Below are 27159 nucleotides of genomic sequence, written 5' to 3'. Positions count from 1 at the left end.
TTCTAATTTAGATATTTATCAAAGCATTGTACGTTTGTCATGACATGCAAATTTGACAAAAAATGTGTAAAAATAACAATTTGGTATGCCGCTAAACATGATGTACACGTATGTGTACATAGGGACTTGCTAATATGTTAGTAAAAATGTGCATAAGTAAAATAGCTTATAGCTAACTCTGGTGCAGCTAAAAAGCTGTACATTGTCCCGATTAAATAAATAACAATTAAATAACTAAATACATACATACATGACCGAAAGAACGAGATCGCGGGTACAAGCGGCCGAGATGGGTTTTCTCCGCAGGGTGGCTGGTGTCTCCCTTAGGGATAAGGTGAGAAGTTCGGTCATCCGGGAGGGACTCGGAGTTGAACCGCTCCTCCTTCGCGTCGAAAGGAGCCAGTTGAGGTGGTTCGGGCACCTAGTAAGGATGCCACCAGGGCGCCTCCCTAGGGAGGTGTTCCAGGCACGTCCAGCTGGGAAGAGACCAAGGGGTAGACCTAGAACCAGGTGGAGGGATTATATCTCTTCGCTGGCCTGGGAGCGCCTTGGGATCCCCCAGTCAGAGCTGGTTGATGTGGCCAGGGAAAAGAAAGTTTGGGGCTCTCTGCTGGAACTGCTACCTCCGCGACCCGACCACGGATAAGCGGGAGAAGATGGATGGATGGATGGATGGACATACATACATACATAAATTAGTTGGGTTGAAAATGTTAATATGCTAGTACAAATGTGCCTTGCTATAGCTAATAGCTAGAGTTGTTTATAGCTAACTCTGGTGCAGTTGAAAAGCTGCAATTATCAACCCCCACCACAGGAGCAAAGCAGCAGTGAGGATGAGGATGACAGTTGTGATGATGAGGACCCCATTCCTCAGCCCACTGAGCACAGCAGAGGACGTAAACGTCTCCGTGGTGCAAATAATGGTTAGCCAAGACCCAGTGGATATTTGTTTATTTTAGGCAGGGCCTCAGGGCTAGGTGAAGGATAGGAAGCAAAATGCTTATTTACAACACTTGTTGACAGGTTCAGGGACAGGGACAGATACAGGTTCATCCCGCGCTCCCAGACGGCGCCGTCAAACTCAGCAGATCGAGGCTGATCGCTCAGATGATGACTCGGAAGAGCCAACACCAGGACCAAGCACTCAGGGACAGCCCAATAAAGGTAATTGTTATTATTTTAGCATGCCTTGAGGGTAAATCTTCAAATGTCATATAAACGTCCATTCAGATTCAACTAGGTTATGCACCAATACACCTCAGTGAATTGATTGCATGGGTAAAAATATGTAACTTACTTTGCAATAAGTACTATTTTTATTCTGATTCTGGTTGTGCAGGACATGGGTTGCGCTGGAGGGCTGCTCCATTGACGCCAGACCTTGCCCACGTTGAGCATGAGGACGAAACTGAGCTTGACAGAAATGGCTGGACCCCACTATTTTGAACAGTATATAGATAGAGATTTTATGAAAATGATTTCCGATTGCTCTAATGCTATGTCACTGTCTAGGAGTGGGGACCCACTCAACACCTCTGTAGATGAGGTTTAACACTTTTTTGGTGCCTGTATTTTGATGTCCTGCATCCGATACCCAACAATCAGGATGTACTGGTCCAAAGCCTTGAGAATCACTGCAATCACTGACAGATTCAGGCGCCACAGATTCTTCAGACTGAGGGGATCAATGAAAGTGCTAATTGATGATGATGTGCCAGAAGATCTGAGGAAGAGGGGCAAATTCTGGTATATCAACGTCATCCACTGGGCTCATGCGTCCCCTCTCTCCTGCCATCTGGGGATCAAACGGACCATGTTTGTGGTCAAGCAACGCTTCTGGTGGCCCAAGATGGAGAGTGAAGTGGGGTAGTATGTTGCTGCCTGCCCGGTGTGTGCTCGGAACAAAGTTTCTCGTCAACCTTCCCCTGGTCTCCTACGTCCCCTTCCTGTACCTACTCGCCCTTGGTCGGACTTCTCTCTGGACTTTGTAATGGGTCTTCCCCTGTCCCAAGGTAACACAACCATTTTGACCATTGTCAACAGATTCTCAAAGTTGGTGCATTTTGTTCCTCTGCCCAAGTTACCCTCTGCCAAGGAAACGGCGGAGGTTGTCCTGTCCAATGTTTTCTGGTTACATGGCTTCCCTAAAGATGTTGTGTCGGATCGGGGTCCCCAGTTTGTCTCCAAGTTTTGGAAGGAGTTCAGTGCTCTCCTGGGTGCCACCGTTAGCCTCTCCTCCGGCCATCACCCTCAGTCCAACAGACAGACCAAGCGGCTCAACCAGGAGTTAGAGACCGGTCTGCACTGTCTCGTCTCTCAGAACCCCACTACTTAGAGTAAGAATCTTATCTGGGTTGAGTATGCGCACAACACATTGCCTTGCTCTTCTACTGGTCTTTCCCCATTTCAGTGTGCTTATGGCTACCAACCTCCCCTGTTTCCGTCCCTCGAGGGAGAGGTCAGGGTTCCTTATGCCTTGGCACTGATTCGGAGGTGCCGTCGCATCTGGACTGGGGGTAGACAAGTGCTGCTTAGGACGTCTGCTCGGTACAAGAGGGCAGCAGACCGCAGACGGATCCCTGCTCCCACCTATCGTGTCGGCCAGAGAGTATGGCTCTCCCACTCAGAGGACTTTCCTCTTCGAGTTGAGTCCCGTAAATTGGCTCCCTCGCTTTGTTGGTCCCCTTCCCTGTCTCAAAGATTATTAATCCTGTTGCGTGAGACTCAAAGCTTCCCAGGTTCGCATGAGGTCGCACCCAACGTTCCATGTGGCTCGGATCAAGCCGGTTCAAAGAGAGCCCTCTGGTCCCTGCCTCCAGACACCCCCACCGCCCCCCCGGTTCATCGATGGAGGGCCAGTTTATTCTGTCAAGCGGCTCTTGGCGGCTCGCCGCCGGGGTCGTGGACGCCAGTATCTGGTGGATGGGAAGGGCTATGGTCAATGAGGAGAAGGAATGGGTATCCTTCAAAGAAACATTGTCGACCCAGATCTCATCCGGGATTCCCACAGGCATCATCCAGACGAGCCTGGACCGTCCGGTGCCGGTCTTTGAGGGGGGGGTACTGTTCACATCCTGGCCCTGGCTGATTGCCTCACTCCCTCCACCTGTGTATTTTTGGCTCCCTGTTAATCACCTGCCTGGCCTCCAATGAAGCCTCAGCTGTCCCTAAATGATCACTTCCTCACCTGTGTATTTAGTCTGTGCTGTTTCCTTGGTCAGTGCCAGTTCGTCTTGACTGTATAGCAGAAAGTGCTCCATGGTTTCTCTCCTGACGTAAGTTGTTGTTCTAGTTGCTTAGCATTTGTACCAATCTAGTTGGTTGTTTTGGTTGCTTCTTAGTGTTTCTCACGACCAACTAGTTTGGTACAATTGCGTAAGCAACTAGAACACCAGCTTACGTCAGAAAAAGAACATTGAGCACTTTCTGCTATACAGTCAACCGAACTGGCACTGACCAAGAAACAGCACAGACTAAATACAACAGTGAGAGAGTGATCTAGGGACAGCTGAGGGCTCATTGAGGCCCAGCAGGGTGATTAACAGGGAGCAAAAATACACAGGTGAGTGTGAGGCAATGTACACATGATGTCAAGTACAATTAACGACGAACACCGTGAAACACCGGTCAGGATTAAGGCTGTGTGGATATGCCCGTGAAATATCAGGATGAGATCTGATGTTCATTTCTGAAGATACCCATTCCCGTCTCCTCATGAGCCATAGACTCCAAATCCACCAGATTACTGTCGTCCACCATAGCCAGCAATGCCGACCAAGACGCCGCTTATCAGAATAACTGGCATCTACAACGATGAACCGCCTGGCGTTATGGAACTCTGGACTTAATTCAGCCCTTACCTGTTCAGTTAAGCAAAGGACCGGCTCTTCCCGGTGCAGGAGCTGATGAAGCCAAAAGACTGATGCTCTGCAGCATGTGGATGTCCACCCTAGTGATATCTAATGATCACTTACCCAAAATCAGGTGCGAGTTGGGATCGCCGGAGAAATGGCTCCTCGCCAGACCCACTCTCACTGGCGTATAAACCTTTCTTACCCAATATCATCCCCACAACTTATGTTTTTACTTCGGCTGTGAGTGTTTGTGTGTGACAGGATGAGTTTCGCGTGCTCGCTGTATCGCCCGACCCGGAAAACCCTGATCCGCTCTCGCGGCAGCCAACGAGCTCGCAACGAGCCCTCGCAAACGAGCAACGCCCCGACCCAATCAGACGCAATCTGGGCTCACAGGGAGGGGGGGACAAGGAGCCTCCAACAAGCCCGTTTAGGACAGAGAATGAAACACATTACTATACAGAGATGCCGTATGAGAAAAACCCAATGTGATTTTGGAAAATTGCACATTTAAACTATTCTAGTAGACCTCAAAATGGAAATTGATCCAGTAGAAATGCCCATGACATGGGAGGGCTTTAGTAAACCCCAAACCGACCCTGGAATGCAAAGTAATTCAATTAGCTGTACTGTACCTTACCAGGTGCGATAAACAATAAACACAGGGAAGGGGAAACCCATAAGGAAGAAGCCATGTTGGAATGATCATCTNACGCAGCCTCTGTGGAATTCCAAGTATGCTGGAGATTGGAACAGTCCTCCGATGGGCCGTTTCTCAATATTTCAAGGATGCTACGTCATCGAGTGCCGCCGGAGGACTGTTCCAATCTCCAGCATACTTGGAATTCCACAGAGGCTGCGTCTTTGGTTTGGGGGTAATTTCGAGGCTGCACATGGGTAGACTTTGCATCCTTAAAATCCCTACAATGCTTTGCGCACGGACCAATTTCCCCAAATCTGTGGCGTAAAATGTAAGGCTTGGCCTCTCATATGACGCACACCTGCACACTTGCTAGCCTGTTCCACTCTTCGTTTTCCGAATGCCAGGAAGGATTCTTGCCTAGCTTCTGAAACAAGTGACTCGGAAGACATGTGCTACCAAGCAAGCATCCTCGCGATTGAGAAACGTCCCCGGTTTGATAGCCCACTCCCCCTCCACACCGAAACACACACCGGAACGGAGGGGTAGTGTGTAGGGGTAGGGTGTAGGGCGTGGTTTGGGATTGGGCCTTAGTTTGTCTGATAGATGTTAGAGTTTTTTTTCAGTATATTTGAAATGACAAGGTTATAGCTGCTTTAGCTAGCTAGCTTAAAGCAGATCTGCAATAGTATCGAAAGGAATCATGCAATCACATTGTTAACATAGTTCAATGAAACTTAAATTTTAGATTAGTTTCCAGTGATTATGACTGTTGGTCAACTTTATAAACGCTGAATGTCAACAAGCGCTCTGGTCCCAGATCTGTGCATTACTTTTTAGTGTCCCCGTTTCCATTGTGTTTTCAGCTTCCTCTGCTATTTTTTATTTGCAGCGTTTCGTTTATTCAGAGCTTTTAGTAAACCCTGTGCTTGTTTCGTCAAGTTGGTGAAGATGTTTCTTCATTTGCATTTTGGAAAATTGTTTTTTGGGTGTTTGCACGGGTCGGCTACGTAGAGAGATCCCTATTGTTCCGCTGTTGAAAGGTGGTTTTATTGAAATGAAGTTCAGCACTGGCAAATTATTTGATCCTTTGTGGCATGTGGCCCTCATGCTGATCATGCATTTTTTACACACATATGATCCGATTTTGGTGGATCCATGCTGTAGAAGTTTTGCGGCTCATCTTAAAAATCATCTTTTCAGAAGTCCTCCGAATCCAAATATGTGTATGGTTGGCCAATATAAGTGTTACAAGTGCCACTTACGTTTCATGCGGCAGAAAGGGAGCTATGTGATGTTTCCCAGCTGCTAAAGGTGCACTCACTGATGTTTAAGTCATACTTGCCAACCTTGAGACCTCAGAAATCGGGAGCTTTCCAAACGGTTAGATTAACATTAACATGCTTATTGTAGTTGCAGCCTGTAGCACCATCCTTGGAAAGGGTTAGGGTTAGGCAGAGAGGCACACTTGCACACCACTACTTGCTCTAACTCAACCACCAAGCTCCTGTCCTCGTGACTGTGACACGTCCATCGCCCTCCTCCGTCTTCGCTGCTCTTTCACCGCCGATAACATGATTAGGCCCTCAGTGCGAGTGCATGTTGGTGGAAGTGATGTTGATGTATGGCAGAAGCTGAAGTTCATTTAGTCCGCTGCCTATCTCATCTTTTATTCTCTCAGCATGATGGACGCCCCCAGGGCCAAGGGTCAGCTATGTGTGGTGCTGACCTTGGCTCAGTCTTGACCTTGGGAATGGGTTGGTACGGTTGGTATTAAGTCCTTTTCCTTTACCACATGACAAATGAATGGCTGTGTCATTTGGAAAAAGAAAAAAAAACACACTGTGTCCACTTTGACATCTTTGTACGGCGCTCCGGGGAAATGTAGACACGGAATCTACTCTTGGGGTATCCGCACGGCCCCCAGCGGCCAGGGATCATGTTCCTAAATAACCTCCAGACATCCTCAGGGATTTATGGACCAACTCGGCTATAAGTACACCACGGATCAGGGTCAACTTTGATGGGGCACAGGCGAGTGTGGTGGTGGGTCTGAATGTGTGCCTGCACATGGGATGCATGTGTGCGCATGCTTGCGTGTGAACATGCGATTGTGTTTATGCCCGTGCTAAAGTGTAAGAGGTCAAATCTCCGTGTGATCTGGCCAGCTAATCTAAATCTAATCTTAGCCAGCTGCACGTCCTCTGCCCCTACATCCCCATCTCCCTCTTCATTCTCCAGCTGAGGGAGAAAATTATTAAAGCTACAAATTACCAAGACCCAGAGGTTCTTCCACTGGTGCTGATGGCAAACAGATGGCAGTGAGAGTAGGAGAGACCTCACCCTCCTCCCCAACCCCAGACCCTCGCATGAAGCGCCATTTGCATTTCATGAGCCTTAATTGTGTCTGTAGCCCTCCTCCCCACCGGCTCTGCGATGTTGTGCCTGTCACCATGCTCCCCTGCACCCTCGGAGGAGCTATGATAGATTAAGGTGGACCTTCTGTCTGCACCCCCTTCAATGCGTTCCAGAAATTAGAAAATATTATCTCCCAGTAGGAAAAAAGAGGGGGTTCAGGAGGTGATAGTGACATTGGGTGGAATAGGACAAGACAGGGGGAGTTTTTAAGGCATTGATGGGAAAAGTGATTGTTTTAAAAGCTTGTCCTTCACCCCGTGATGGCAAAACAATGATGCGTGGAACCCCCAGACACCCATTAAGCACCAGGGTAATAATGCGTATCAGTCAATACTTGACAGATTTCCTCTTTTCGAGTCATTGTTTTGCTATTTTAACACGTTTAAAACTGTGCAAAATACTGATTTAAAAAGATTGCGTACAGGCAGGAGTTTGTGATGTTCACTTAACTGCCAAAAGGCAGGTGGTGGTAAAATGAAATGGCTTTGACAGGATGTTTATCTGTCATCATCACTATAGTTTATGTGACAGGGACTGGACAATGCTTTCCAGACCGGTGTTGGTTCAGGATGATGTGATGAATATGTCTTATGTCTGTCTGCTTTGTCCCACAACATGTTTGTCATCACTGTGTTTGTGTGCGTGCCATAAAGGCAGAGGTTCACTAAGTTTAGTCATTCAAAACACAGGTACAAAATAAAGGTACATTTGTTGGTCAAATATCCCTATTCAGAGAGAGAACCCATCTTTTATGCAATGCATTTTGATTTACTTATATAAATTACAAATACATCGGTTGTTGACAAAAGTTTAGTTTTTACCACATTTAAGCAGTTAAAGCATTCAACATAAGATAGACATATAAATAAACTTGACATTTACAATTCTGACAAATCCTGTATAAAATACGTGGACATAATGTAACCTATGCTAACACTTCCATAGAGGGCATTGGTCTCACCATATAGTTTACTAAGATTAGAAATAAATCATTACATATGTAAATCCAAGTGAACAAGGATTGTATGTAAAACAGTCGTCTTAATCATCTGCTTTAGTTGAATAGTTGTCAACTAACAGGATTTGACCTATGAATATGGATATTTTTCAACTTGATACAGACAATTACCTACTTCTCGTAGCTGATACCTTAACAATTTAACATGTATTCTATTTCAAACAGAAGTCCATAACCTTGACAGCTGACTTGTCAGATGTTCATTTATTTGTTCTAGTACAAAAACTCTATTGAAGTGTATAGACTTGCTTGTTAGGTAATAACATTTAATTGGCTCAATGGCCAATAATTAATCTGCTCATTGGCCACCATGGGAATACTGTCTGTGATCTACATCATCTCTTCCAGATCTTTCAATAAAAATGTTTAAGTGAATCAAACGTTGCTGATGCCCAATAGATCCAGGTTTGAAGCACAAAGGTGTTTTTGCAGTTTGACCCTAATCTGCACTCCATTCTGTTCTAATTACCAACACTGTGATGTTATCATGTTTTTGTCTTAATATATCAAATCATTTATCAAATGTAGATGAGTCATTTGTCTTCTGCCTTTACCTCTAATGATGTGTTGTGCCATAAAAGCCTTCATAATGGCTCTGGAGGAGGATTATCCATTAGACGGACTGAAGGGTAATGCACAGTAGACAGGTTGGAGAAATCACCTCTCTCTCTCACATGCATGCATACTAATGGTGAGATTATCCGCCCTAACTAACAAGCTCTAGACAATGCTTAATGATCATATATAGAATTAATGAGGTTAATATTATCAGCTGAGCCCAAGGGAGACATTGAAAGTCTTATATTAGCATTTCCTTACATGACATCAGATTGGATGGCAAAACCCACACTGGCCATTTTATACTTGTACTTTATACTATACTTTATACCAATTATCAGATTTGACTGTAGTACCTATATTTCACCACATAGAGGCAGTATTTGCTAACCAATTGTGATATAATAATGAAGTTGCAGTTACTATATGCGTCCACCAGATGGCGATATTACCCATGTGAATTACTAACAAAGCACTTATATACTTATAAAGTACTGGCTTATCTATAGCCAGTTGAGTAGCACGTGAAATGTTTGGCTCTATGAAACCTGATGTACTTATATGATTCTGTTTTCTTCAAGGTTGTATCTTCCTGGTCGAATGTACTTATTGTAAGTCACTTTGGATAAAAGCGTCAGCTAAATGCAATGTAATGTAATTACCCCAAATATGATAATCTATCTAAAAGTGCATTTTATGGATGGAATTACACTTGTGTACCCCAACAAATGATGGATATTTTTGAAACATGGGGGAAATGAATGATCATACAGACTTTCTCAGACATTTGAAGTAACATACTCAAACGTGCAGCCTAGAATGCAGTGTCCCAATTTCACCCAGTGCTAGTATGTCAGGGGGGGAGGGAGGGGTAGTGGGAGGCTGTGACCTCTCAGGCCTGCAGCAAGAATCCTCCATCTGAGAGTACTCTTTCAATGCTGGAGATTTATATACCTATCATCAGCTCGGTGCAGATTAACTGCTGGTTGTAGACTGACTGTCGTATTTAAAATGAATGGATATCATCGTTATTTGAGTCTTGAACAGAAACATATTACCTCCGTGGGACATGGATTGGACATGTTTTGCATATGTGTAGTGGTATTAAAAGACACAAAAAATCTCCATCGTGGTTGTGAGAAACATCCTTTAATGAGTTCAGTCAAATTAGCTTTGGTAACATGAAGAGCATTTGGAAGTTTAGGTGTAAACATAGAAAGGTTGCTTTTACAGAAAATAAAAAGGGCAGTTGTCATTAGAGACATTCTCTTCTAACTGAACCAAATAATGAACATACAACCACAGCAGACTAGCAAGTGTAAGCTCTGAATTAAATACTTTAATCCACCACAACATAGCTCGTTTTTTTGGAAGGCTACAGTATGGTACAAGAAGTTGTCAAGTGGAGGACAGACTCCTTCTTACGTATTCGAAACACGTCAAAGTCGTCTTATTTCTGATGCCATGAGAGTCTGAAACACTAGCTGCATGTTTTACATAACTGGCATCGGGTGCCAACGGCCATGCCCCTGCACCAGTGTGTCTAACACAAGTCACGTATAGCATTTGCAATCAGGCAGCTTATTTGATCTCCCGTAGTATGATGGCATACTGTAAGGTGGACTTGCTTGGTTAGAAAGTACACAGGAATTTACATGCTGCACACACTGCATTTCAACATCTTTCATCCATCAGATATTTACATGCAAAACAAATTCATAAACCACAGTTGGATCAGAATTTGATGTATATTCCTATTAACTGGCAGTTTTCTTATACCATGCTTTTTTAGCCCAGAGATGTGTGTTTTGGATTTTACAGTTTGACAGCACAACAGCCTAAACAATTAAATTCTGCATGCATTATGGTTGGCGTGAAACCAGTCCCTTGTAACAGTTCAATACACAGTATTAGATCATGTGAGAGTAGTTTTATTGAGTAAGTGAGTGTTTTTAGGCTATATTGTAATCCCTATCTGTTATACACAACACATGAACAGCGTTTTTATACAGTAAATCATCGTGTAGACGTCAGTGGGCAGGAGTGCAGCGTGCCAAACTTCAAGTATGTGAAACAGACATTTGAATCATCACTGCAAACCCTCTCTGTCCCTTACCTCACATTTTGAGTTAATACTAAATATGTTTTCCTATCATCTCATATGGCTTTAACTCAGTGGCACTTAATTCTAATAATGTAACATGTAGACTTTAAGGCTATAATGCCCCACAGTGTTATTTGTTTATGGTACTCTACTTAATAGGCAATTTGGCTTCTTCATCTGGAGACTTTATCACCCAGGTGAACATGGACATCAGAATGACAATTAAGGCAAACAAAGGTAAAATAAAGCTAATAAGAAGTATTGTTGTTTAACTTTACAAACTTACAGAATAATACTGACATTACACTTTTGATTTCTTCAGTGCACCACCTCAAATGCATTTTAAGTACAGTTATAGATGAATAATAATTAAATGGTCAGACACTACTGTGTGAATAGACTGTGTTCCCTAAAGAAGCAGTCGGGCCCTGTATGTACAGGTGTACCTCTGTCTGATTCTCACTTTAATGAATGGCTGTTTGACTCTAAACAATTACAAAGTAACTCTGTTGTAAATGCTATCATTAATAGGAATGATAAATACATAGCACCATCTTTTGTTGAAAATAAGAAATTTAAAAAATACTGAAAATAAAAACATTGAAACTTGAAATGTCACAAAATAGAAAATGGATCCAATCTATACTTCGTGGCTATGCTACATTACCGGATGTTACCACTCTTTCTTTGTAGAGCAAGCCCATACAAAACCCTCTAACCCTTCTATTTCTATACATGCACTTTGGTTAATATACTTTTTTAGCTTTTTTTACTAATTCTTTGGCAATTACCAAAACAAAAAAGGCAACAGAAAAGAAAACATGACAAAATAGCATCTAATTATTTCATCATTACAAACAAACACTGAGGCACTTAATCAGCTAAAACAAAGCTCTTACACATATCCTTTGACAGAGCAACACAACTATGTACATATATGTAAAAAGTGTTATAAATAGGTTTTAAACCATAGATACTATATACATCTTTTAACTGAGACAGTATTGGTTGTTTTTGTGTTGGGTTGCTTGTTGATTTTTGGTATTACCCCAACTCGCTTTGATTGGGGTTAATTGGCCTGGTGGCTCCAGCGGCCATTGGTACTCAGGCATCAAATCTTTAACTTCAGAGTGGAACTGATGACACTTGCAGTTTGGTAGAGGGTTACTGGGAAACACTGGGATGGAGTAATGGCTCATTCTCGCTTCCTTAAGATGACATAGATGAGTCCGCTGATCAGAGCCAATGGGAAGGCCACCCACGCCAGGATGTAGGAGTACCCGAAGGGCTCCGTATCCGGCACCCACTGCGGACTCATCACCGTGTAGATGATGGCTCCGCTCATCACGAACAAACCTGCAGGGGAGGAAAAAGTGAGCACTTAGGACATAATCTCGATCAATTATCAGATCATGTTTCTCTGCAGTCTTGTGTCCTGGGCTGAACCCTGTCTGGCAGAGCAGGTTTCCCAGAAGGCATCCTTCCACAACAACACAATGGTTCATGCTTATTGATCTCAGAGCCAGCCATAGAAAGATTTTCCGGCTCTGCCCACCTCCCTGGTACGACATGACATGATGTGTTTGTCGGACCCCCACACTGCCAGCCCTTCCTGACATTTCAACTTGCACGACTCGCAGTGTGCCGAGCGCCAGTCCCTTTTGGCTGAGTGGGCACCTGTAGCCAGTCAATGCCCACTATAGAGAGCCAACCTGGGATGTTGGAAAGGGCTGCCAAGAGGGGACACAATGGGCTGGCAGTGGAGCCACTCTCTGGCCAAAGGGCATGGAGAACAATGGACAAGTGGAGCATTAAACCATTAGCTACTGGCTCAGACTTCATCTAATTCTCTGCCACAGTAGATGCAGTGTTATCATCTGCTTCTGTTTTTTTTTAAGGACGATTTGTTGGAGTGCTGTATTTTGAAGACTACTTAAAAGTCAAGTCTTACTGTTCCAATTAGAGTAATGTTGAAACTGTATTTAGTGGATTGTCAAGTGGCTGAGAACTCACGTGTGTGTACAACTTCTCAAATGTGAGTTTTTTTATGTTATTGACAATTGAATGCCTTTGGGTTCAGGACTGTTGGTCGAACAAAACAACTAATTTGAAGATGCCACTTGGAATCTAGGATATGGCCATTATGATATTTAGTTTCCCAAGCTGTAGTCATATCAGATTCAACATAAATCTCTTTGGACATTTTGTTTTGACACTAGCTAATATAATGTCCATCTGATATTCATTAATTTGGGGAGAAGAGGTGAAAGGGAGAATTGAACTTACTGGCAAGGATCTGGAAGGTTCCAGTGAGGAAGAAGCGTCCGCCCTTCTGCAAAGTGAAGAGCTGGCAGAAGAAGAGCAGGAGAGAAATGCAGCTGAAGATGATGGACAAGATCATGAGAGCCTGGACTGCCTGAATCCATTCTGCAGGAGGGAGGAAAGAGAGGAAGAGTGTTGTCAATAATTGATACACAATCATCATTATCCAAAGCATCAATATACCTACATTAAAATTGTCCTAAGGAGCGCATGAGAATGGAAGGCTCGTATAAAAAACTAAACGCCAAAGCCTGCTGGTTTTGTCCCTGCTGAATTGAAGCATCCTCTGAAAGTAATGTTGACTTCTGGGAATGTGTAATGGATCAATAAAAATGAAACCTAGGTATCTTGTTCCTAAAAGCTCCGTGCTACCCTCACAGCAGGACCTCTGACTGAATGTACCATCGATCGGCACTGCTAGTTCTCCAAGGCTATAAGCCCATTAACCCATTAGACACCTGTATTGATGGAGGAGACCATCTACATGTGCTACTGTATCTTTGGAGTGTGTGGTTGTATGTTTGTGCTACAATCGTGCCAGGAAACCAACGTTTTCCAAGCAGGGTCTATTACTTGTCTGAGGGTTATCCATGGTGCCTTGTTGTCCTCTTTGGTTTCCTTGGCATTTACTTTTACTCCTCTGTATCTATCTAACTCTTCTCTTTTTGGTATCTGCTACTACTGTCATGGTTTTCTGGCATAAAAACTGCCATGTCACAAGATATTGAACAACAAACAACTGCCTCAATGTGGTTATGCGTTGGCGTCTACGTCTAGCATTAGCAATTATTCCAGACAAGCCCTATAAAAAAAGCGGTTTTATTATATCTCCATTTGTATGCACGCCACTGCTGATCTCTGACATCAATATTGGATGTGATTGCTTCAACATTCTCAAGCATCTTTGGTTTATCGATCCTTTTGCATTATGTTAATCACAGGCGTGTGATGGTTTAATGGGGGGCACTTACAACATGTTGTAAAAAAAGGCATGATGGATGATTTATTACCGCTCATGTTACAAAAATAATGATTAATGAATGATACGGCTGTGTGATATAATGACTTACACTAACCACACCCTCGCATTGTAAGCTTAAATGAAAACATTTAATATCCCTGAATGTGTCTCTGTTCACATTTATAAAGAATCATGCAGTTTTCCTGGAAAAAAAAAGACTTGCGTTATTGATTTAAAAGGAAACGAGATTTTGAATGATGGCACAGGGTTACCAGGATGGAGTCCGGTTACCAGAAATAACAGCGCTACAATATGTCCTGATGATCATTGGCTCGAGGGGGGATGAGATATGGGAGGAAATATGACACGCTGCAAATCTCCATCCACAAAATGCAGCCAGCACAAATACCACACCGGAGCAACAATTAGATTCCCTTCTAATGATGCTGTTTTCAGATGTTACATAATACTGGGTAATAACACTGTGAGAAATGGGTGAAATGTTCCATCCCTGCCCCTATGAATAGTGCTCACCTATAAATACCGACAATCCATCACTGCTCTCCGATAAACAGACATCTTGTTGTCCTTCCTTCCTTCACTGACCGCTAGTAGGAAACAGTGACATGGGGCATTTCCTAAAAAGGGGCGCGGTTCAGGACTCACTGAATATCACTGATAAGCGAGTCTGACTCATATTTAAAAAATGTACTTGAACGCCATTGTGTTGTTATTGTGTTGTTATTACAATGCAGACAGTTAGAGCTTCTACTCAAGCGTTTTACTGTAATACCAAACAGGAAACAAACTGTTGATGCTTTCTGCATTCTATTCTGAGGCCCTACACCCCACTGTGCCGCACAGCTCAACAACAAACCACTGTAGTATTTACTTCACTATGTTTATGTATAGTTGAACTGCATGGAAGCAGAAGAGATTCTTCCTCAATTTCTAATTTTAGAAGGAGTAAATTCTATGAAGTAATTTTCCTGGCTGTACGGAAGTGTTATTTAACTGGGCATGTGATAACTGTGACATGTGCATCTCTCACCTTGACGTCATCAAAAGTAAATGGAGCCAATATTTTGGTAACCAAGGCACCTCACTATGATGATTTATGATTCACTTCAGAAGGAACTTGACAGCTCAGCAAAGCTTCAGAAAGCTCTATTGAACGCAGGCTTGGCCGACACGTCAGGATAGAGTCCACTATCTTCCATCTCCCAAAGCCAAAGCGCAGACCCAGACCTGCGGGGCCTTCTTGAACAAACACTGTGCGTCAGTGCAAATAATGAAAGCAAGTCAAACAAACTGGCCGTGCCATGAAACTACCTGGCAGGCGCTGCTGCCCCTTACAAAACACACACTGGCTGAGCACAGCTCATTCTAGATAAATGACATCACCTAAATGCAGCCAGCACCTCCTGCACCACTGTGACAGCACATTTAGTAGCAAAAAATATCTGCCAAACAGTGATCTCACGTTTATGCTTAATAATACATTTTAGGAGAATGAAAATGTTATTAGGTAAGGGTTTTAAAAAAAGAGTTGAATCTTATGCTATCTAATTAAAAAATGAGGGGGCGGGGCTGACTGTCTAAATAAATATGTAACCCTACAGCTCCTGCCTTAGATTGTCCCAATGATCCCTGCAAACTAAACCTGGACACTATGATCTGACACTGGGTGGGACCCACCGTCAGAATGCTATGTTCTGAATGAGGTAGTCTAAGGTCTCCCTGCTTTCAAAGACTCTGTCACAGGCATGCCGACGCACACACGTACATACATAGATGTAAAACTTTAAATACTCTCTGCAGCCCCACCCTGATCCTCCACAACTCCCAGGCTCCTGTAACTATGGACTCCCAACACGGGACCTGAATATGGACATCACCCCACGACTATTTATACAGTGGCAGCCTATCAGCTAGCACTTGAACACAGCACTGGCACATTCTCTGCCCTAGATGGCGCCAGAGTCCCAGAGGAGCTGTGACACACCCACATCATCAACATGGTAAATGTTGTTTTTCAGCAAGTCATTTCTCCAAATGTACCATTTGGATGGTTTAAACTGGTTTCAGTGCTATTAGGGGAGACTATTTTTGCTTAAAGTAAACTTGAAGGGTGACTTATCAGTGGGAAACAAATCTTGAGATGTTTTACAACTTCCCAGCAGAGCAATGCTTTAAGTCTCCATTAGCCTTGTATTGTAACACAATAGTTGGCCTAAAGGAAAATAGTCAAATGAGTCTTACCTCCAGCTGATCCTGGATCACAGTGGGATCCCACACTGATAGTAGAGCAGTTTTGCCAGAGGTCTGAGGTGCTAGTTTCACCTGATATCCATACCTGTTGTCAAAAACATACAATCAGATGTGTGTAGAGCACAAAAGAGGTCAAAAAAAATATATATGTCATATTCAAAGGCACCACTATAAAGTGTGGGAGGCAAACAATCTATTAACTTGTATTTACTTCTGATGGTTTTACATTTCAGTAAGCTTCAACACTGATCCTGCAGCATATGTGTTTGCATATATTAATCTTCAATCCTTAAAATTGCATCTGAACAAAAAAGGGGGGGAAAGCCTAATAAAAGTTTTACTCACGCTGACAATTGTTGACACAAACAGGAGAACCAGGCCAGCAATGTGCAGGAGGACGATTCCCAGGAGTAGGAGCAGCATCTTTTCAGGCGGTCTGGGCAGTAATGAGAAGAGGAGACGGTCTCTTTTAGAATGTGTGTGTGTGTGTGTGTGTGTGTGTGTGTGTGTGTGTGTGTGTGTGTGTGTGTGTGTGTGTGTGTGTGTGTGTGTGTGTGTGTGTGTCAGATTATTGGGACATGGGTGTGTCGCTGCAGCACGTTAAACACTGACAGCTTTTTTAGAGAAACTTCTCTGGATGTTTCACGTTTATACAGCATGTCTATTACCAATAATCACCATACAAAAAAAAGTAATTGTTGGTCATCTGGAACGTTTGATTTACGTTTAGCTTATTTTAAGGATCACATGTGTTGTTTTTATCTATAATAATAGAAACATTTCTTAAAAGTTTGATTATTTTGAATTGCGGTGATTTTTCATGTTTGAAGTTCTGTTCTTTTACGATTTGCCTGAAATTGACGGTTTGTCTACTAATGGAAAGAAAATGAGTAATAAGTCGATCTCATAATTGTATAACATCGTAATTGTATAACAAAGCAATAAAGAACCACTTTAAAGAAGGTGACAAAGTAGAACAATATAAAGTGCATTTATCGAATAAAATCATTTCTAAACGACCAAATAAGCTTATTTTTCTGTGATGACAGCCCAATCATCCAGTCTGTGCGCGCAATGGAGCGTCGGGTGTCCCAGCGAAAGGCGCGTTCCCTTCTTTAATCCGCCAGGACTGGCTGAGTGCAGCTGAATACAAGGAAGTTAGGAAAAAAGGTCCACTTACTTTGAGCGGCGAGCTTGTATTTCCACAAAAAAAGCGGTTTAGGCTTACAACAAGCAAAAGCAAGTTTTCCCAAACGAGTCCAACAGCGGTAGTTCCTCAGTCCTAAAAGTTGCTCTCAGACTAGATTGATGTCGGTACTGACGTTCTGTTATAAAGTGTCTCATTATGGGAGAACAACGCCCTGCGTGCGTCGCTACGTCATGGAGTGACCCTCTGGTGCACGGCCAGGGTTCCCAATATAGATGCGCCATGCGTAATAGCGCATGGGTTGCCTTAGTTACTAACTTTCTGTATCTGTAGTGACCCGACTGTTCATTGTTAAGCTGTCATGGTAACTAAAACATCTGCCTGCTTTCTAATATTTATTCCTGTTCTCTTTAACACGAACACATTTTTATAGCACTTTAGAATAGTGCCCTGTACTGTGGAATTCCTTTTTTTTTTGCTGCTCAGTTAATGTTAAATATGAATATTTCCATATAGATATTATTCAGAATAATATCAAAAATAAATTTAAACATTTTAGAGGAAATTGGAGAATCATATACTGGTTTTTAAAGCACTCTAACAGCTTGATTTCGACCGTTATATCTTTGCTTATGTTATCAGCCTTCTGGTCATTCAAGATTTGCTATTTTAGCAAAGCAAGCATTGTCATGCATTTGATTGCATTTATCTCACAGTATAGAATAAAAAAAAAAAGTGGACTTCTTCCAAGATGCAATGTTTCTCTGTAAACGTAGCTTCTCGTTACCCTGGCAATTAGAAACAAAAACATTGTGGTGTGGGTCTTCTCCCTCTGGTAGTCATCTAGTCGGCTTCGTGACTCACAGTATGTGTCGAAGTGTGGATAGGTATGCCTCGGACAGATAGCATCTGGGGCTCTCCTCTGTTTGACATGACTCATTTGCAGTGGGAGTGAGATAACGTTCTACCCTGACCTGGGACTGCAGCCCCTGTTGTTAATGTGTACAAAAAAGTATCCTCTGAGATTACCCTTACATATGGGTGTTGCAATCAAAGGAATTCCAGGGAAATGCAGGCAGGACAGGGAGTAGTCAAAAGTGTAAATATTTGAAAGTATGAATCTAGTACCTTATCTTTTCAAGGGTTAAGAGATACAAAAAACACCTGCTGTAAAAAAAAGTTATGTTAGTGATAATTTAGCTGTTGTTGGGCTTCTTCATTCTTTAGCCTGGCATTTTCGAAATACACTATAATTTTCATTGGGTCATAATAAAACTGGACTATCAAGCTCCTTCACTGATTGTATACTCTTCACATCAAAAATACTGGGCTTCCTCGATGTTGCAGCAGATTTTGAAACATACACTTTATATGCATTAGCCGGCTGGTAGAGAGGAGCTTAAGAGCTGTCCGACCTCAGATAACCCCTGTCAACATCCACTCTCTCTATTCTTCACCACTTAGCTCACACTTCTTGGATGCCTCTTCATGTGTTTCTCACACTCCCATGATAACAGAGGCCTTTCTGCTGGGCTCGTGTCCACACACACACATGAAAGGGACAGTTACAAGGCCATGAAGTGCTCTGAGTGGATGCGTTGTGGCTCAAAGTATGTGACATTCTCAGCTAGTGCAGCATAGAAGAACCTCTTTGTTTCTCAGATATTTTTATTAGTGTAATATGTTTACTGAATTATCAGGTCCTAACCCTGATCATATGTGTTCTGCTCCAAAAAAATATGTGACTTGTAAAGGAGAACTCTTGTTAAAGGTGTTTAGTAACTGTGCCGGCGCTCCCCATCCCCATCCCTTATATGTCAATGTTTGTAAAAGACCTACAATGAGTGGACATGGGAGTGTTAAGTTTACTGCGTTTGTGAAGCCCGGAATTGCGGCCAAACTTTCCAGGGAGAGCCACATAACAAACATTCAGGCCGAGATACTGAATGTTACATCTGGAACGGCGACTTACATTTCACTTCTGTAGTTAAAACGCTAAGACTTATCTTCACGTCAGCGCGGCAGACGGTACAAGTGCATACCAAAACCATAGATAGGACCTCGGCCAGGAGGACCTGGAGGGTAGATTAAGTTACAGTAACACCTTCCACATACCAACACGGATTAGAGTGTAAGAGCAGATGCAAGCGCGCATATCTGATGTTTTTGTTTCTACCTAAACCAAATTAATTCAAGATTAGAGATAGCAAATGGACCAAAGATGGGCACTTTCCCATTGTTGCTGATTTTAAAACAATGTGACAGGCTGCTTTCACTTGATTCCATTGAATGTAATATTACTTATCTAGACTAAGATCCCATTAGCTGTGATGAATGAATGGCTCATACTCACAGTATATATTATTCACCTCGACTTTGAATCAGTGGATCCAGCTGATGATATGTCAGAGGGAAGGCCTGTCTGCGTCGCTGTTTGTCTTTAAGCCTTGTCGGTCAGGTTCTGACAGCTGTCGGTCAAAGGTGGGTCAGCCCTGGTGTCCTTTCATCAGCATGGGAAGTTCCGCTGACTGTCGGACCTCTGAGTTGCAGTAGTTTAATAGCTCCCCTCCTACTGCAGCCGCGACTGCCCCTCTCTCCACTAACGTCAGATGTTTCTGGCCAGAACTCCCTAACTGTTTACACAAACTCACACATACAGCATGGTTGTTAAGCAATATAAAGCAAGCAATTGCATGTAGGACAAGAAAGTTGGGGATACTAGAGATGAGAGGTAAATATGTTGTGTTTGTTTATTCTGATAAGTATTAAGCTACTCACAATCCTTGTCTTGTCATCACACTTTAATCAAGAGACACAGAGTGATGACAACACATGTGGAAACTAAGCCCTGTCCCTTAACTAAATACACTCCTGTGATGTGAGTATGTCTGGGGGCCGAGCTCAAAAGATAATGATATAATTTCCGGTGGAAAAATTAAGGGTTTTACTCTAAAATCATACCAAAGTTTTCATTGCTTTGTTAAGAAATCTATCAAATAATGAAGTTACCTAATTATAATGCTAAGCCTAGAATATCACTGTTTGTGGAAAGCCTCGTGATTGCATCATTGCCTTGCTTGTCAGCAAACTCTTGCATTAATCTTGAATAACCGTCTCTTCTGACATTACTGAAATCACATGGCCATGATTCACACATCACCCTGTGACATTGAATTGGTCAATAGTGACATACTGTATGTGGCTGGAGTAAAAGTATGGAAGGTCACCATCCATGAGAATGGGCAAATTATATTAATACAAACAGCAATTTGGACCATTTCCGTTTTTGTATTATGCTGTGCTTGTTCCCTTGGTTCCAGAGAAAAACTCTTTAAAAAGAAATCTAATAAATGTGGCTTTTAGTCTGACCATAGTGCATAACTCACAGTCTCCCTCACCCCACCATGATTCAGCACAAAAGACTGCAGTACTGTGTCTTGACGTCTGTGTCGCTCTATTATACTCCCACTCTTCTTTCTAAGGACAATGTGAACAATTGGACTCACAGTTAAGCGTTATGGATTTTTCCAGAATTCAACTCAATATTACATATGACCCACACGACCTTTGTCTTTTCCACATTGTACTGTGTGTGCCAGTCTTTGTGGCGGACCCCTGAACTTTGGTTAGCAGTTAGGCTCCTCTGGCTTATCTCCAGTGCCTGATTGGAGACACAGTTATGTGCAGAATGCTGGGGGACACAATGTTGATTGGATACATGTTTAAGGAGGCAAAGATTTGTCACATTGGTTATCATCAGCCACACAGAGCCGCTGCATGTGAAGATGGCAGTTGGGACGGAAAACCACACAGAATATAAAATGTTCCTTATCTGTCCGTCTCCAGCTTCCTCTCTCTAGCCTCGTAGCTGTAACTTGGCCGATTACTCAACGGATTCCTGCTTAGTTTATTTTTCCCGTTTTATCCTTGCTTACAGTGATAGACACACTTCATAGCCCAATAATGGAGCAGTGAAACAGCCTCTTGAGAAAACTCAGCGCTTTGGCACGGATCCAGAAGCGGCAGGAAGAGCTGGTTCCCATGAATGTTTAGTGTTCATTCCAAACTGAGCTCTGCAGCAGTTTTCAGAGGACTGGAGATTAAGTGATAAATGTTTTATATAATTGAGCGGTTTGAACAAGAATTTACAGTAGAGGCCACTTTTAGGTATGTTTTTGGGGTTTTATCCATCATACAGTATATGACCCGAAACATTTGTTCATGATTAATTTGTGACTTGCATGTAATCAAGTTTTCTTTGGCAAATGGTTGCCTCTGTTCAGCATAAAACACCCTCTGTCCTTTTTCAGCCCTCGCTTTGATATGGAAAAAATGCCCCAAAACTCTATTATTTAATAAGGAAAAATATGGAAGAAGCGTCAGTTAAAGCAACAGAGGAGGCATCGCTCTTCCAGAACAGACAAATAAGCGTAACATTTAGACTAACACTTAAAAGTTACAATACAAACAATGAATATGACACAATTATGCACAGTATTATTGCCATTCCATTCAGGTTTTACGTTTCCGTGTAAGATTGGAGTTAAAGCTGCGAGCAAAGGATTCAAATTCAATCATACTTTGTTACTATGGTTACTGCATGCAGGGTATAAGACAAACGGCCCTAATTACATTTGGACAAATTATATACTACATAAATCACCTGTGTAGAGTTTACACTTTGAATAGTGTCTGAAAAAGAAAAGCAGCACATGGTACAGCTAAGCAAAATGTTTTTTAAGAATAATTTAGACTGATTTGAGCACAGACTACTAAACCTGCATTCATCAACATGTTTATATTAACATTGAATACATATTACTATGTGATATGGTAGGGGCTAATCCTAGTGATTAATACATTTGAATTATCATATACATTTTAAGTTCTTCAAAGCTTTTTAATTCCTTATTTTTATTGTAAACATACAGTAGACATTTAATGTAAAGATATGGTTGACTTTCAGAACTCTTAACAACCTTTTTTTTGCAACTTCCAAAGCTAGTTCTCTTTTCAAATAGCAACATAATGACATTTCTTTCAGTTGTTGGTGGAGAACAAAATGGAGCTAAAAAGGAGGCTAAATATTTGGACTTACATTTGTCTGTCCAGACAAATGACTTGTGTAGGATGATAGTAATGTCCTGTTATTGCTGGAAGTGTAAATAGGCCATTTTGCTAAAACATAAACTTAAAAATGTGAGGATATGTCAGGGTTGTGTTTTATTTTTAGATATCTACACCCTAGTAGCCAAATTATAACCCAATCAGCAGTAATACAATCAAGTAATATTTTAGTCTTTTGAGAAACAATTTGGAACCAAATTCCCAAAATGTTGTAATTAGTGGTCATTAATTGTTTAACTGTCATACTTTGAATAAAACAAATAGTCTCCATGACGTCAACCACTGTTCTCCTTCAACGAATGCACTCTCAGTCTAAGTCTGTAATTACAGCGCAGAGTAAGAAACCCTGGGCCGTTGACACCAGTCTCAAGTGATCTGCGATCAGCTCTTTAGTATGGCATGGTGGTATGTAAGAAACATAAAATAACATGGGGCTCAGGGCATCTATAACAAGAACGGGCGTTAAGAATAAACCGCCAATATGTCTGGACTGCGGTAAGAATTCCAGAGTACATTCCCCATATGCGGGGGTGGTAGAGGAGGTCAAATAGGAAAACCTATTTGTGTCCCATCCAAACAGAGACCCTAACCTCAAAGGGCCATAGAAACAGGGGTTCATTCTGGCATTTCATGAGTATCTCCACTATGTGTTTCTGAGCGGGAAAGCAGAAAGGACAGATTGGGGGGTTGGATCTGAAAAACTCAACTCTGTGCTATCTGTCAGTGTGTTTAATCACAAGGTGATGAGAGCAGGCAGTCTTTTGATGTGAGCTAGACAACAGGGGGCCTTTCTTTGCAATACAAGGGCTCAGGAATGTGCCTGGGCACAGGAGAGGGACTACAAATTAAACACACACTGCATGTAGGAAACCATGGCAGAGACCTGAGGGTTACAGTCAAACACAATGCTGTTTGCTCAGCAGAGAGAGCCCACTGTGACTTGTACAACTTTACTCCTAAATCAAAGTGCAAGTTTCACACACAGACACAGAGTGGTTTATCTTTATGTCCCCTCCCTCCCTCCTGTTTAGAATCTGTATAATGAAACTCTGTACATGCTTTTATTTAATGCCTCTGAAAAGATTTAGGGTGGAACTAGATTCTATGATAGATCTGAGAAAAGCACATATGCCTGTTGCATCTCTAATCCTTAAGTTTTGCCAGTGGAGCTAGCGACTGTCGTCAACTTCCATTAACTTTGATTAAAGAAACGAATAACTGAGACGTATACCACTTTCTCGCTGATGCTACAAGATAGCAAGGATATTGAACAGAAATAAACTGCAGGGGAGAGAATTACCAAATGAACACATGGAACCAGATACAAGTCAAATGATGTTGTCTCTTCTTTGTTCTGATAACGTTGATCAATTTACTGATTGGAGACGTAGTGACTATTGTGCGGACAACGTTAGAACTCAAACAGTATTTGTGTTTGCACATTCCTCGGTGAAGCCAAAGGTTACACACCGAGTTCAGTAGTAGTGGAAGGTTTGGGTCAAGAAGTGTGATAGTGTGTTTTTGTGAGTACATGGTTCAGGCTCCAAAAGGTGTTGACTGAATAAACAAAATGGAATGAAACAACATCTTTAAATGTGTGGGATCAAGTCAGGGTTAAATCTATAGTAGCCATGAAGGCTTCAGGGACGGAGGGGTGCATAAGAAGGGGAAAAGAAAGAGGCCAATGAGAAGTGAGTGGTACGGGTCTCAAGTCCTGTAAGATTTGTGTGGGGTTTCATACATAACTTAGAAGTTGTTTGCACAGCTTCTCCTATGGGTGAGGCATTGAGTAATGGCTCATTAAAGAAGGTTGGTAAAAAAAGTCCTTCACAATCCACATCCATAGTCAACTTTTCTGTGTTTACCATACCGACCTGACAAAGGGTGTATCTCCGTGTCACCACTCCCTCAGGTTACATTTGGGTCAAACTGACAGCTCTGATTGTGTGCATAAGATAATCTCAACTATTTGTTTTAAAGATTACTCGTCACACGTGCTTCAGGACCACCGTTTGTGCAACACTGTCCAAACTGTAAAGACAGATCAGAAAATACAAGTTATTTGAATGCCATCACAGAACATATCAAGTGATTGATTTTCACGTCAATGCTCACCTTTGACTGTTGAGGGATCTTTTCCTGTACGATATTATTAGATTGCATTGATTTCTTTTGATCATCAACTATTCTTTTAATTTGCATTTGATAATCTTTTAGCATTTTTAAAGAAAAACAGTTAAAAGTATGCAGTGAAAAGTGCAAAATGAAAGCATCAGGCGACAATGAATGTTTTTTTTCTCTTTTTATACATCTGGTTAATAAATTGTTTATAGCTACATTTTGATATCTGTGCCTGTAAAGTTAAGTCATTTTGTTTTACATTCACATCACCCTTAAAATCACTCCAAACCCATTGAAACAGTCATCGTTAATTATATTGGTTCTCCAATATTGACTCGCTTTTTCTAGAACCTTATTTAGGTGTAGCCCACCAGACGGGGCATGCTGGGAAAGCTCTTGCGCATGCTCATACACTTCTCCTGGTCCAGGAAGATGGAGTTGGACTTGATGGACAGGTCGTGCTCCAAGGTGACTTTAGTCTTGACCAGAGTCTGCACAGTGTTCTCAGCCTCCATCAGCCTCTCCTGGAGCCGATGAATGGTGTCCTCTATCTCTCTCACCTCACTCACAAGTCTGGAAGGATAAAGAGGAGCACCTCAAGAAGCGAAATAAATAAAGGTGCAGTCCCAGGAAACATGTAATGAGTGACACTTAACTACTGAACTACACATTACATCTCTGTTTGTCTGTAAGTCAGCAGTATAACGTTAAAATCGCCTGGCTGGATTTTGATGAAACTTGGTGAAAGGGAGAGCCCATAACATTTTGCAGCATATGCAAATCATGGGGATGGATACATTAGATGGAATTATTTATCACTAATGGCTTATCGTGTTTGCTAGCCAGTAATATGGAACCACCAGCAGTGTACTGATAGTATTACCACAATAAAAAGGAATGACCAAATAGTATTTTACTCCATGAATTATATAGAACAATGAAGGAAGGAATACTAGCAGCAGAGTACCTGTGGTGTGGGTTGTCCCTGCAGAGCTCCACATTGGGCCTGCGGGTCCTCTCCTCCAGCCTGGTTTGGGCCACTTTCAGCGGGCACTCTTTGTCTCTGAGGGCCTTCTTCAGAGACTCAATCAGCATCTCCGTCTGGAAAATCTCCTGCAGAGTCTACATGATGAGACAAAACAAATACAGAATCAAATGACATGAAAACAATTCATCGTTAAATGATAAAAGTAACAACTGAGTGTCTCATTCATGATAGAGATTCATTATGCTCGAAAGAGGAAGTATTGAATAGATCAAGAGAAGGAGATAGAAATCCCCCTGGTAGGAGCACAGAACAAGCCAACTCTGTACACTGCAAGCGTTCAGCTGAGCACAGTGCCCTGCTCTGTCCAAACCCATTTCAAGTATATTTAATTTCTATCTAGTTTTACAACTGACGGTGACAGAGGATTATTAAGGACTGTGTGTCTCACATCATCACAGCTGCTGTCAGTGTTCAAACCCATCCAACAGCTGATTCCAAAGTGCAACCTCAAGTAATTAGCCGGAGAACAATGAGACCCAGTGTGGAATATGGCGCAAGCAATGAAAGGGACATTTATCACAATTCCTGTCGCTCTTTTGACAGGAATGTTTTGCAGTAAACATTCACAAAATCCATTACAGACAGGAAAAATGTCCGCTACAGGGAGTGGGCAGTCAGTGAAGATTTATCTTACATTCCACAGTTTTAAAGATATATAGCACATATGGACTGTGTGTTGTGTAGAGAATGGAGAAAACACATCATCCCCTTCTCTCATAAGTGGCAAATTTAGTTAACCACTCAATGGATGTTGTCTTGTTCCTTAACATAGAGCCATGTGACTGCTTCTTGGAAACTACTTTCTTAGAATCCAGGCAGTTTTACTTTTCATTCTTACCTGACAGCCTGTTAAAAATCTTGTCACCAATATTTCTTCTTAAACAACACAACAAGAATGAATTGTCATGTAGAAAAGGGGATGACCTTAGCCAGGTGTGTCTGCAGGCTGTTCTTAGCATCAGCGGTTTCTGATATGCGGTTTGTGAAGGCTACGTTGGCGTTGTTGAACTGGTTCCACATCTCGTTGGACGTGGTGTTCAGCAGGACCTCGATCTCGTCCCTGAGCTTGTGGGAGGAAGCTCTTTCGCTCTGGGAGTGCAGGATGTTGTCGTCTGTGAACTTCGACCATGAGTCCGGCAGGGAGAGTCTGAGAAAGGGAAAAAATAATGACTTATGTATTCGGAAGTTTATACTATCATTTTTTTTCATTTAATCGTTTATTTGAAGAGGGACAATGCACATTGATGAACATTTAAAACAAATAATGCATGTAAACATTTATTTAAAAAAAACACATACTTTTAAAAGACTTAAAATGGTCAAAACTCAAGAAATTGTGTTTTTCAAGGATGGTACAGTGGTGGTATGAGTTTGGCTTTCAGTCAAAAACCTTGATACCTCTCTTGTACAGCTGTTATATGGGTTTCAGGTTTGTGGCACAAGCACACAACCAGTTTGTCAAACGGTATTCAATATGGGATATAATCATACAGTGGAGGTATGACTTTGCAGCATTGACAGTTAAGAAAGGTATAATTTGTTTAAAATTTTGCAAGTTGAATTTAAT

At 42.1% G+C, this 27159-nt stretch overlaps 2 protein-coding genes across 4 annotated transcripts in view; both read right to left on the bottom strand.

Annotated features, from left to right (window-relative positions):
* Positions 1 to 9618: 9618 nt before the first annotated feature.
* pmp22b (peripheral myelin protein 22b) lies at positions 9619 to 19832 on the bottom strand. Of its 3 annotated transcripts, none has more exons than XM_010778085.1 (5): positions 19650 to 19832; positions 16495 to 16585; positions 16141 to 16234; positions 12882 to 13022; positions 9619 to 11951 (listed from the first exon to the last, which is right to left on the bottom strand). In XM_010778085.1, the coding sequence occupies exons 2-5, from the start codon at positions 16570 to 16572 to the stop codon at positions 11791 to 11793; spliced, it is 474 nt and encodes a 157-aa protein (XP_010776387.1). In that variant the 5' UTR covers positions 16573 to 16585; positions 19650 to 19832; the 3' UTR covers positions 9619 to 11790. The 3 variants fall into 3 exon arrangements, with proteins under 3 accessions (XP_010776387.1, XP_010776388.1, XP_010776386.1); XM_010778086.1 differs by having other exon boundaries at positions 19666 to 19832; XM_010778084.1 differs by lacking the exon at positions 19650 to 19832 and adding an exon at positions 17330 to 17463.
* A 5068-nt stretch (positions 19833 to 24900) lies between these two features.
* Positions 24901 to 27159, bottom strand: part of tekt3 (tektin 3) — a 46350-nt gene continuing 44091 nt past the window's right edge. Inside the window, exons 5-7 of the mRNA XM_010778087.1 lie at positions 26517 to 26739; positions 25512 to 25666; positions 24901 to 25117 (exon numbers count right to left, since the gene is read on the bottom strand). Coding sequence (XP_010776389.1) covers positions 24901 to 25117; positions 25512 to 25666; positions 26517 to 26739 — 595 coding nt within the window. The remainder of the gene's footprint in view (positions 25118 to 25511; positions 25667 to 26516; positions 26740 to 27159) is intronic.

Source organism: Notothenia coriiceps, unplaced genomic scaffold (genome assembly GCF_000735185.1).
Source record: "Notothenia coriiceps isolate Sejong01 unplaced genomic scaffold, NC01 NC01_scaffold00018999, whole genome shotgun sequence".
NCBI classification, from domain to species: domain Eukaryota; kingdom Metazoa; phylum Chordata; class Actinopteri; order Perciformes; family Nototheniidae; genus Notothenia; species Notothenia coriiceps.
The sequence above is the reverse complement of the archived record's forward strand: the minus strand, read 5'-3'. Positions and strand labels throughout refer to the sequence as shown.